At 40.7% G+C, this 12,269-nt stretch overlaps 1 protein-coding gene across 3 annotated transcripts in view; it reads left to right on the top strand.

Annotated features, from left to right (window-relative positions):
• The first annotated feature begins 121 nt into the window (after positions 1-121).
• The window catches only part of TRRAP (transformation/transcription domain associated protein), a 154,311-nt gene continuing 142,163 nt past the window's right edge, over positions 122-12,269 (top strand). For 2 of the 3 annotated variants that reach the window (XM_084641926.1, XM_084641924.1), the window contains exons 1-8: positions 123-186; positions 665-761; positions 1,627-1,791; positions 2,158-2,207; positions 5,286-5,396; positions 6,052-6,156; positions 6,986-7,069; positions 8,182-8,238. In XM_084641926.1, the coding sequence (XP_084498052.1) occupies positions 1,692-1,791; positions 2,158-2,207; positions 5,286-5,396; positions 6,052-6,156; positions 6,986-7,069; positions 8,182-8,238 (507 nt within the window). In that variant the 5' untranslated portion in view covers positions 123-186; positions 665-761; positions 1,627-1,691. Of the gene's footprint in view, positions 187-664; positions 762-1,626; positions 1,792-2,157; positions 2,208-5,285; positions 5,397-6,051; positions 6,157-6,985; positions 7,070-8,181; positions 8,239-12,269 lie in introns of all 3 variants that reach the window. The other variant, XM_084641925.1, reaches the window with a different exon arrangement.

The raw sequence follows: 12,269 nt of genomic DNA, 5'->3' as shown, positions 1-12,269 counted from the left end.
CTTCGGCAGCTTCCGTCGTGCGCTGGGTGCCCATGCGCCGCGCCCGGCTGCGGGCTCAGGCTGGAGGCGACAAAGGAGGGACTCGCGCGAGCTGGGGGCCGGGGCGGGCAGGTAGGGGCGGGGGCGGGCCGCGGCGGCGGCGGCAGCAGCAGCAGCAGCCCGGGGGACAGACCAGACGCGGGGGAGGTAGGGCTCGGCCGGGGACTAGGCCCGGGGGGGGCGTGGTGCCGGGGTAGAGCCTGGGGCCGAGCAGTCACGTCCCGCAGAGGCCCTGTCGTGAGGGGGGTGGGGAGGCCCGGCCCGGCCGGCCTGTGTGAGGGGGAGGGGATCTGGCGCGGAGGGGAGACGACACCCTGCCCTAATGGTAGGGGGCAGGGGTCTGTCGCGGGGGGGAGAGTCCCTGCCTTGCTGGGGGGCAGGGATCTGGCAGTGGGGAGGCCCTACCCTGGTGGGGGGCAGGGATCTGAGGAGTGGGCGGTCCTAGCCCTGGTGGGGCTGTGGGATCTGAGGGAGGGTCAGGAGCTCAGGCCTGAAGGGTTAGGCAGATGGCACAGATGTCAAGGACTTGGACCTGAGAGGAAATGGGGCTTGGTAGAAGGAGCTGGATGCAATATCGCCTTTGTGCATGTTTTAAAAATCCGTAACAGGATTCACACAATTACAGGGCCAGAGCACTGGCTGGCATGGGGTCAGCATAGATGGAGTCCAATCAAAGAGAAAGTGCCCCCCTCAGTCAGGAGAGAGCCACCGAGACAGAGAAGGTAAGGGTAGAGAGAGGAGCTGAGACTTCTAGGTTGTATTTCCAGTGCTGTCATGAGCTTCCTCCCCCTTTGGGCAAATCAGAGAGCCTCTCTCTTCCCCTGGGGGCTCCCTTATCTGTAAAATGGGTAGACCAATTGTCACAAAACTTTACAGGAGTTTTGTGACATTTAATCAATATTTGCAAATATATTAAGATGAAAGGCGCTGTAAAAGTGAGGTGTATTTTTATTGAAATGTAGATTGATCTGAAAGCTAAACCAAATTAAGATGTCAGATGTGACAGAAAGTAAGCATGGATTGTGAAATGAGTTCAGCAGTAAAGCTCTGTGACAGACAATGAAAACTAAAACCAACTGAAACTACTGCTTTCAAGTTTTATTACATATTGGAAACTCAGATCATGTTTGTGGAAAAGCTTGCTTCAGGTACCCTGAAACCTTGTTGAGAGATACTTAAAAGGACATTATCAACTTGAAATCTAGTCACGTTAAAGAATGCTGTTAAAAGAAGTTTATGTTGTGCTCCCACCTCTGAGTTCCCTTGCTAGTTTTTGTCTTTTCCACTGTATTTTCCTAATCTTTTAAAATGTTTCTCTCCCCTGTTGCCATTTGATAGATCCACACAAACAAGAGGGAAAACTGACTATATGCAATTCTGTAAAAGACTCAGTAACAATTTTTATCTGATTTTTTTTTCCAGTTAGTTAGATGTTATGAGTTGTGGTTATAGGCTTAAATACATGTAAACAAATATGATTTTTAAATTAATGGTGCTCCTTTAAAATCATATGTCATAGGAATAAATCTAGATGAAGGTGTATCCACCAGTAAGTAGTCCTGCTTACAATGTTTTTTGTTTTTGTAGGTGGGCTGATTCCCCTCTCCCCGCCCCCAGTTTTTTAATAAACTCTAATCTGGTCCAGAAGAAAAATGGCCTTTGTTTCGACACAAGGGCCCACTGTGGTTGACCAAACCACTTTGATGAAGAAATACCTGCAGTTTGTGGCTGCTCTAACAGATATTAATACACGTAAGTTTATTTTCCATTTATTAAGGAAATGTAATTCTTCTTTACTCATTTGCTTCAAGGAGTTCTGTAATATTGTCTACTGAGTTGGTTGGTAAACTTTCAGGGGGTTCGCTTTGCATTTTCTTTGATCCTTGATGTTTGAAGAAGCAAAATGATGAGCATTATTTACTTGAGCCTTAGAGAGAAGTGTGTGAGTGTGAAGTGTGAGTATGAAATTGTGTGATTGTGAGAAATGAGTACCTTACAACTGGGCAATGATAGCTAAACTGATAAGATCTGATTGCTTCTTTCACCTGTGAATGTTGATGGTATTTGTCTGGCTTTTTTCGCATATTTAATTATTCACTTGAATTTGCGATTTTTCAGCTGATGAAACAAAATTGAAAATGATGCAAGAAGTCAGTGAGAATTTTGAGGTAATTATAAAATTAGCGTACTTCTTGAATGATTTAAATGCAATATTTCTTGTTCTTGGTGTGTATGCAATCTGGATTTCTGGTCTTGTTTTGTTTGTTGTTTACTTAGATTCAAACATATACTAATTATTAACAGCCATTACTCATTGGTTTTGTGTTTAAGAAAAACCTTATTTCATTTTTAGAATGCATTACATGTCTCACTTGAAATTTATTAGCAGAGTTATTAGAGAATTGTAGGTTGTGTCCCTCCTGGGGTCCCCCCCCAAATAATTGTTTAAATAGAAAATCTTTGTTCAGTAAGTAAGTTTGATTAGTTTCTTTATTCAAAAATGTATTTGAATTTTACCTCTCCAGTGTTCACTGCGTAACCTGATAACTTTGTCTGTGGAATTGTTTCTTTAACTGAGTTCAGGTGTACATTTAGCTCTTTTGAAGTTTCGGGCTGCGTGGCTTTTTTGTATTGAGATATGCAATAGTTTAGAGGTGAGGATGAGTTGTCAAGTGGGGATTCCTTCCTTGAGGATTGCAATGAAGTGGAGGTGACAGCATTGACCCTTTTCAATTCCTGGAGGGCCACAGGATTCAGCTGGGCAGGAGAAAATAGTTTAGACATATTATTAAGAGGTACCAGGTAGAAATATTAGATGCTAGGTTTTGGGGGAGGGATAGCTCAGTGGTTTGAGCATTGGCCTGGTAAACCCAGGGTTGTGAGTTTTATCCTTGAGGGGGCCATTTAGGGATCTGGGGCAAGAATTGGGGATTGGTCCTGCTTTGAGCAGGGGGTTGGACAAGATGATTTCCTGAGGTCCCTTCCAACCCTGATATTCTATGATTGTTTGTTCAAGAAATGACACCATTACATTACACTAAAATCTGAATGGAATTCCCCCATTCTTATGTGTTGGGTTTTATTTAGAAGTACTGAATTCTAGGTACATTAGCCAAATAGAATTTAATCTGGGGCATTCGGGCAAGAATATCCACATTAATGAAAAATGCCACATGATGTTTAATGACCAGTACTGAGGACCTCTGTTCTATGTCTTACACAAAGGTACATCCTACAGAATGGTAATCTCTGACATTGCTGTTGAATGAACTGCTGCACCTGTTGCCCCTGGGTTATCCATGGAGATCTCTCATCCAAGTACTGATGTGACCTAACGCTGCTTAAACTAGGGGCACACAACTCAAGCTAATATAGCTCCACCATAGAGAAGATAGTGTTAAATACAAAGTCAAATATTGAAAGAATGTAGGCAATACTTCTTTACCTGAATACATATATTTTTTTTTTTGCCTACGCAACTCTGTTGACATCTGTGGCAGTCTTTCATATCAGTCTCTTGCAAGTATGTGATGGATGAATTTGGAGTGTCATTCTTCAAAAATTGCTGCAGGAAGGGAGAATGTTTTTTCTCTTCCACCTGTTCTAGAGCTTCTTGGCCGCTGCAAAGTTGGGAGAGAGCTAAGAGGTCTTGAGTACCTCCCCATCCTCTGTTTTTGAGCCTGTCTCTCCTGAGTTGCTCCAGTGTCTGCCTCTGCTGCTACTCATCTCTTTTTGTGCAGTAGTGGGAGTCTGACATTGACTAGATTCTTGACAGCTTTGCCCTAAAAGGCCCTGAAGAGCAATTCTGAAATTGACCAGAGTCCTGTTAATTTCACTTTTCTGCTTCTTAGTGAAGATGCTGGGAAGAAGTCTTTATAAAGCAGGAGCGAGACCTGTGGCTGTGTGGTAGCTTTTGCTTCTTGCACTGGTTGGTGCGGGCCAGAAAGCATCATGGATTTCATGCCTGTCAGAGGTGTTGAAGGGTGTCTTCTCTTCTCTGATCTCTTCAGTGTGCTGGGGGGAGCAGGGTTAGCCTGCACTCTCCCAGTTCTTCTGTAGGGCTGGGGAGTGAGAAACATAACCAGAAGGAGAGTTTGGTCAAAAAGGGAGAGACCGTAGGACAGAGGAGAAGAAGAGGTACCGGATGGGCAACTCCTTTCTTGGTTTTGGAAGGGAGCAGGGATAGGCCTGCAGTTCCTGCTTCTGCTGCTGAGTCTTGGCTGATAAGTGTTCTTTTAATTTTAACAAGTTTTAAACTGTTTCTCTGCAGTCCTCCTATTGTATCTACCTGCAGTCTTACACTTGCATTGTAAGCTCTTTGGGGCAGAGACTGTCTTTACACAATGCCTAGTATATTGGGATCTTCCTGGTTTATGACTGGGGTCTCTAAGCTCTACCACAAATCAAATAATAAAATTGGTTGTATAACTTGCGTGCTCGCTCTCTCTGTGTGTGTGTGTGCGTGTGTGTGTGTGTAAAGGAGGGATGTGAATAAACAATTGACTTATTTAACTATAATAAAATATTGCATTCTTATTCATGCCTAACCTAAATATTTGTGTTAGAGGCATTCTGGTGTACTTTTGAAGTTTACCTAATACTATTGTTTTGTTGAATATAGCTAAGAGTTTCCAAGTAACTATTAGGATGGGTAAACTAGGCTTCTGAATTAAGTGCAGCACTTATAAATGGAGGCAGCTTGCTCCTCTGATACTGTTCCCAACTTCATAGCAAACAAAACAGAAGCATGAGATCAGTCCTCACAATAAAAAGAAGTAGAAATGTTTAATTCTAACTTTTGTGGTACATATGCCTGTATAAATAACTGTAATCTTTACTTAGTTGTGGGTGAGAAGGCTTGAATGTCATTGAACAAGTGAGTTCACTACATCCAGGAATTTAGTCAGCCCTTTCATTTGAAATGGTAACATTTACAGTATTTGAGCAGTTTTTCTAAATGTGAGTAAGGTGTTAGCCTTCCCTTTCTGGGGTATTTTTTCCTGTGTTCAATTTTATTCATTTTTAATGTCAGTTTTAACTTCCTTTCTGTCAGAGGATGGTTGATTGCTAATACTTTAAAGATTTGGGCTTTTTTTTTAAAAAAAAAAAAAAGCTTTTTCAGTGGTTCTATATTTTGATGGCAGTCTGTGTAGCATGTGTATTACAAGTAACTTGGTTAAATTACACTTGAAATGAGAATATTCCTCCTCTGCTCAAAGAAAGTATTTTTTTCTTTTAATAACTAGAATGTAACATCATCCCCTCAGTATTCTACATTCCTGGAACACATCATCCCTCGATTTCTCACCTTTCTGCAGGATGGAGAGGTGCAGTTTCTTCAGGAAAAACCAGCACAGGTACTCTGTACAAAGCAACAGTTATCTTTTTGTGCAGTTTGAATTTACCAATTCAGAAATGTGTGAGATTAGAGAGAGTGCTGAGTGAGCAAATCTGTTTTTGAATATATGTTTTTTATATATATACACAAAGAGGCAGAATTGAAAAAGTCTGTGCTCCTCTCAGTAAGATACTTGTTAAATAAAGTTGGCTATTCTGTTTTTCAAACATGTACTTTAATACCCTCTCTTCTATCACTTAAAAGTAGTGTACACGTTACAGTTGGCTCTATTACTGAGAGGTGATCACAACTAAGTTTGCATTTCAGAGTTAAAGGCAAAAGTTGAAGCTTTACTGTCAAATAGTTACCAGAATATTTTTATCATTCTTTTAATTTAAATTGCAGCTTAAGAATGCAAATTAAATTTGTGCCATGCTTTATAGCCAAATAGTTGAACATTAGAAGAAATTACTATGTATACTTATATAGGCATTTAATCTATTTGAAGAAAAAAGTTTTTTTAAAAAAGCATGTTATTTGTCATTTTAGTGAATTAACACATTAAATATTTGACTTGAACAAGAAATCTTTTTTTTTAAATGATTAAGGATTGTCCTTTCAAAGTTTTGCTTATTTAAGTTCTAATGGATATCTTTGTTCATTTTGTTTTCCAGCAATTGCGTAAACTAGTTCTTGAAATAATTCATAGAATACCAACAAATGAACATCTTCGTCCGCATACCAAAAATGTCTTGTCTGTGATGTTTAGATTTCTAGAGGTATTTTTATTTATTTCACTTTGTTAAAACTATGCTTCAGATTTGGAGAAAGATTTCTCTTTCTCCTCCTCCCCAAAAATATTAGGGTAGAATTCTGACTACACTGATGCTTGGGGTTAGATAATCTTTAGAGTCACTTTGGGATGGTGTTGTTCTATTGTTGCATTGTTTGAGCTGCTGGGACAGGAGGGGAGGGGCAGTTGATTAGTCTTCACTGTATGATGTTGGTTTGAGATATAACATATCTGGGTTCTATTTTACCCTTATGTAGACTCTTGAAATGTTTGTTAGGATTTTACTGAGACACAGAACTGTTCTTGATAGCTTACTCAAGGTAAGATGTCATGAAAGAACATTTTTTCTAGACTAGCTCATTACATAAGTAAAGAGGAGAGGGCCAATGGCCCATTTTAAATCCTTCAGATTCTTTCTTGCATAGAATTTAAATTATTGATAAGTGAGGCCCAGTGTAACCTGCTCTGTGTGAAAGGATCACTGTCCCTGTAAGGAGCCCTACTGACTTTGGTTAATCAATGGGGCTTTGCAAAGGGATCTGCTGAAGTAGAGCAGGTTGCAGGATTGAGGCCTGATCTTGCCAAATATACAGACTCAGTATTTCCATTGACATTTTAATGGGATAACCATAGACACAGATTGCAAGACTGGGCTCTGATAAGTAACCTGTCAAAAATGAGATGTTTTCCTTGTGGCAGTTTATATTAGGCAGAAACTTTCTAGGTTGCCAAGATTAAATTAGAGCTATATAATATATATTTAATGAAGTTGTTTAAGAATACAACAATGGGCTAATTAAACAAATGTTTTCCAGACAGAGAATGAAGAAAATGTACTTATTTGTTTGAGAATAATTATTGAACTACACAAACAGTTCCGGCCACCAATCACCCAAGAAGTGAGTTGTATTTTATTATGTGATGTTGAAGAGTTACTCTACTTGATCTATTTCTGGCATATTTAATTGATGAATATGCCAGAAATATTCGTGCACTGCGCTCAGTGTTTTATAGGCATTAATATGCTGTGGGTATCCTGCATTTTAAAAATTCTCCTGAGAGTTAATGCTGTAGACAAGGATTGATCCAGGGTTTACAGGCTCAATGGTTTTACTCTGGAGCAGCATCAGTTTTGCTCCTTATGAGCCATCTGCCTAGATTTATTGCAGTGGAGTAACAACCTGCTGTTCTAACCAAATATGCAACTGACTAGCTGTGTCAGTTTCACTCTGATGATATTATTTCTGCTAGAATTCTGTGTGCGGAAACTGTGGTACCAGCATGACCTTGGGGAAAAGTCAGAAGGAAAATAAATACATAGAAAGGAGGTGGCAGTCCAAAACATTCCAAATGAAAGATAAGGATTGAAAGGCAGAACAACATGGGATGGGGGACCAGAAGATTCTGGATGAGTGGGGGAAGGTGGAGGACCAACATTTCAGGATATGGAGGTGGACCACCAAAAAGAGGGAATCCATGAGAGGAGAAGAAAAATTGGGGGTATTTTGTTCTGAGAGAGGGGAAGAAAACCAGAATAGGAGCAAGAAGAAAGTCTGCAATCTATGTAAGTTCTTATACTGTACTCTGTTACTAGGGTTATGAGTATCTTACAAGAACTAGAAAACCAAAACTGTAGTATCTCTTCTTCCCGCATCCCACTATTGAGAGGATTTAATGGTTTTGGAATAATGTACTGGTGGTGTATCTGTGTTTGAATTATTATTGTGAGTGTCTTTCTACTGCTTTTCAAGTTTAATGTTGACAGTAAACTGGCTTAGTAGTCAAAAGAAACTCTCCAAAAGTATCTCCTCAATCCATTTTAAATTTTTGAGGATTCACCCGCATACTTAAGTGAAATTTAATCTGTTGACAGTAAGTAATTTAACAAAAGATTCTTGAGTACATTTTCCCCCCACACCCCAGTATTGATACAAGGATCTTAAAGTAATTAAATTGATTCCCCCTTCTTCTGCCTCATTCTCTAGTAAACTTAATGTTCTTTTCTTCCTAGATTCATCATTTTTTGGACTTTGTGAAACAGATTTACAAGGAACTTCCAAAAGTAGTGGTAAGTCTTATTCCCTGTGATTACACTGTGTCTGAAAGTGGTACTTCTTGTTTTAATTTGTGCTAATTATAAAATGACTTTTTTAAATTTAGTGACATGTAACTAATGCTGTTTAAAGAAAATAAACTATATAACAAATATTACATTTTAAAAAGGGAGAAATTAGCAGACTTCTATTGAGTTCTTACATTCTGATTAACCTCCATTTTAGAACACAATCTAACTAGCGTTAGAAAGTGAAGTCACTATTAGTTTGGTCAGGGATTCTTCATTTTTTTGACTTAGAGCCTAATTCTAGACTCAAACACACAAAGTATATTTTGAAGAAATCAGCTGCTATGCCTCGGACAATACCTAGTGTTTGGAGGCATGCATTTGTAAGTGCGCCCTGACTCAAATATCTGATTTGAGCCTTTTCTTAACTGCTTAATAACTAGAGTTGAACGTAGAGAGACTACTATTTCAATCAATAGCGAGTAAAATGAGAGTATTAGTACTCTGTAGTTTAATCTTATGTTCAAGACTTAGTGTGATAAACACTTCGCTAGTAATAGGAAGTGTGAAACCTGTTTTTGGCATGTTCAATCACACAGTATTTTGATATTTGCCATCATGAAATAGATTGGTTTTTGTCGCTTTCAGTGTGTTGTAAGTCAGCCTTTCCACTAACATAGGAAGAGAGCAGCATCCGTGATGTGGGGTCTTAGAGATACTGCAGCTCAGGCATGGACTCCACAGATGCAGTTGCAGTAATGCTAGGCACTATAACCCTATTAGTGGCCCTGAGTTTTAATAACATTGTTTAATCTACAGAATTTCAGCTTCTTTAAGTCTATGTCCACAAAGATCCCACTGTAGGTGTGAGTGCTTCGTGTGCGTGAGACTGGAATCTTCTAGACATCTGTTTCGTTCGGAGCTGCCCATGTGTCCTGTACGCTCTTATGCCACCTACAATACGGGTATAAAAATGGAGCAACCCCATCCATCACTCGCTTACTGGCCAAGGCACTGAGTTGATGCACAATGTCTTTCTGCTTCCCTATAGCTCTTGGGGATAGGATTAGGGTTTTATAGTTAGTTTTGTGCCCCACCCCCTGCAGCCCCTGTAACTTTTTTCTTGTTTCATTTAAGCTGGTTGACTAACTCCTCTACCTCTTCCGAAAGACTCCTTGTTTTCTTTCCAAGTCTCAGGTCTGATAGCTGAGATCTGCCCTGCCTGCGAGACAGCTATGCCAATGAATGATACACATATAAAGTGCCTTTTTTGTTTAGGGGAATCTCCTACCTCAAACAACTATATTATTTATAACCCTCTTTTTGAAAACACACAAGGAACGTGATGACTGCTTGGTGCTGTTTTTGCTGGAAAAGATAAGATTTTGACTGTGAGATTCCTGCCCGAGAGCAGTCTGCTTCTGCTTATGAACTTGTTTCAGCTTGTGCTTTGGCTACAAAAGATGCAACTTGGGGGGCTAAGAGGTCTTTTGATTCTGGGAGTCCCTGAAACATTGAGCCTTCTATTTGCTCTTAAGAAAAAGAGAAATGATGTGAACAGGATTTCAGGCTTTTTGAAGAATCACAGTACCAATGTGACTTTGAAAAATCAGAGATCTCTGGAGGCAGCTTGGCACCAATCTGTATCGCTGGTACTGGCCAAGAGGAAGGGTAAAAGTCTGCCTCTGAGTTGCCTAAGGCTATTCCTTCAAACTTGCATTGGTGCCATGATTCTGTGAAACCCTATTCTTTTGATGCAGGGTTGCAGCATATGTCTTTATTGATCAGGACTGTTTCTTAAGTACATTTGGCATTGGTGTACTGTATGCCACCATATCACTGCATTGTGATAAGAAGATATCTGCCGAGGCAGCTGCACTGGAACCATTGGTCACAGTATCATTGACATCGGTACTACCTCCTCTTTCTTCCCAGGCTATTTTTAAATCTTCTGCAGATCTAGCTATCACCCTGGAACTGGAATCCCCTTTGCTGAATCTCTCTCTTTATCTGTGATATCTAAACCTCTGCTTGGAGTCCAGAGTACCGAAGATGAACCTGTCTGCATTGATCATCTATGGTAGTAGTGTCTACCTTTCATACCAAGGGGTTCTGAGTTTATGTTTCTACACTTTTAAATATCTGCACCTCCTTTAGAGGGATTCTGCTTATCTTCATAAGGCAGAAGATGTTGGCAGCAGATGTTGTTCTCCTAGGAGATCTTCTCATTTCTCAGAGTGGTTCCTGAGAGAAACCTTTAAAAGGAGTCACGGATCTCATGCTTCTGTCATGTTCCTTGGTTCCCATCTCTTTGGCACCATATGCCTTTACCTTCTGGGACGCAGTGGCCTTAATGTTCTGTGTGGAGTCCTCAGCCATTCCCTGCTCTGTGCCATATACAGCTGCATCAAGATCTAGAATAAGGTTGTCGTCTTCCTAAAAAGCCACCCCTCCACAACAAAACAACCCGAAACAAACCCACACCCCATCTCAGTCATTGCTCCAAGAGCAGCTTCGTGGTTCTAAACAGAAACTGTATAGTGATGAGGAAGACCTCCTCAAGGAATATGAGGACCAATCTGGTCATATCGGCTTTGTTGCCTGATGAAGGTGTGACACTATCTACTACGTCAAAAATAGACCATTTTAAGGCCATGCAAGATAGAGATGTAAATATCTGTAAAAAGTTAATTGTTTAAATGATTAAAATTGTTTAATCGGTTAACTGATTAAAGGGAGAGGAGCCCAGGGCTGGGGGTCAGCCAGTCGGCCGGCCCGGGGCTGTGGATTAATGGTTAGGGTTGGTTAACCAGTAACACTAATACTTACCAGTTAACGGTTTAGTATTTTACATCACTAGTTCAAGATCTCCTTAGAAGAGTAGTGGACACTTGAGAGTTTCTGCTTGAGATCATTTTAAGAGAGCTCTCCTAAATTATTTGACATTTCCCAGGGTTGCTTAGCCGTCTCTATTAATAAAGACATTCTCAAGATAGCCAAGGGTCTGTGGCAGCCTGCACTTTCTAAAACAGCCACATCCAAGAGGGCTGACATAGATGCCCTGCTAGATAATCATCGAGATCAGGAGATGCATCACACCAGGTCACTAGGGATGTTCACACAGTTCTACAGTTGTTTTCCAGACAAGGCCTTAACATCAGTTGAGACATGTTTGATTTCACCCCTACTGAATCCACAACATTTATATGGGCCCTGCTGGACTTCACATTGGCAATAGCATACATTCCTAAACAAAGACTTCTTTTCACGAGTCACCTCATTTCATACCTTCGATCTCATCTGAGAACGTCAGTAAGATTCTGCCTCAGTTTACTGGGTCATATGGCAGCTTTACTTATGTGACTCCATAAGTCCTCTAGTCTTTTCAGAGTTGGTTAAGAACAGTTTATGAGCCAGTCAGATACAACATGGACTTGCCTCTAGGAGTGCGACCAAAAGTGCTAACATCTCTGCTTTGGTGGATAGACCCTTAAAAATCTGCCAGGGAATTATGTTTCATACACCACCCCCTTAAACTCTTGTGATGGATGCATTCAAACGATGCTGGGGTGCGCATGTGGACTTCCTCCGAATACAAGGCAAGTGATCCTAAGCAGAGCCTGTTACACATAAATGTACTGGAGCTGAGGGCCATTCATCTAGCCTGGAAGGCATTTCTGCTTCTCCTTCTGGGCACCACCACTCAAAGCTGTTGCATTGTCCATCAAGATATTTGTTGTATGAAGAGTCCAGCGGGAGTGAGATCATGCCACTTCTGTCAGGAAGTGATACATCTATGAGAATGCTGCATCCTACATAAGATCATCCTAGTAGCTCTCCATCTGTCAGGTACCCAGAAGTATTTGGCAGATCATCTAAGCAGAAAGAGCTCTGTCACGATTCACATGTGAGTGGGAGCTGAAAGACTGTTATAAATCAAGTGTTGCTAAATAGAGAGTTCCCTGTTTGTTGGACCTGTTTGCTACCAGTGTGAACACAAAGTCTTCAATGTTCTCTTCCCAAAGAGGAGTGAGTTC

This window comes from Lepidochelys olivacea (genome assembly GCF_965140295.1).
Source record: "Lepidochelys olivacea isolate rLepOli2 genome assembly, chromosome: 10".
Lineage (NCBI taxonomy): Eukaryota > Metazoa > Chordata > Testudines > Cheloniidae > Lepidochelys > Lepidochelys olivacea.
The sequence above is the reverse complement of the archived record's forward strand: the minus strand, read 5'-3'. Positions and strand labels throughout refer to the sequence as shown.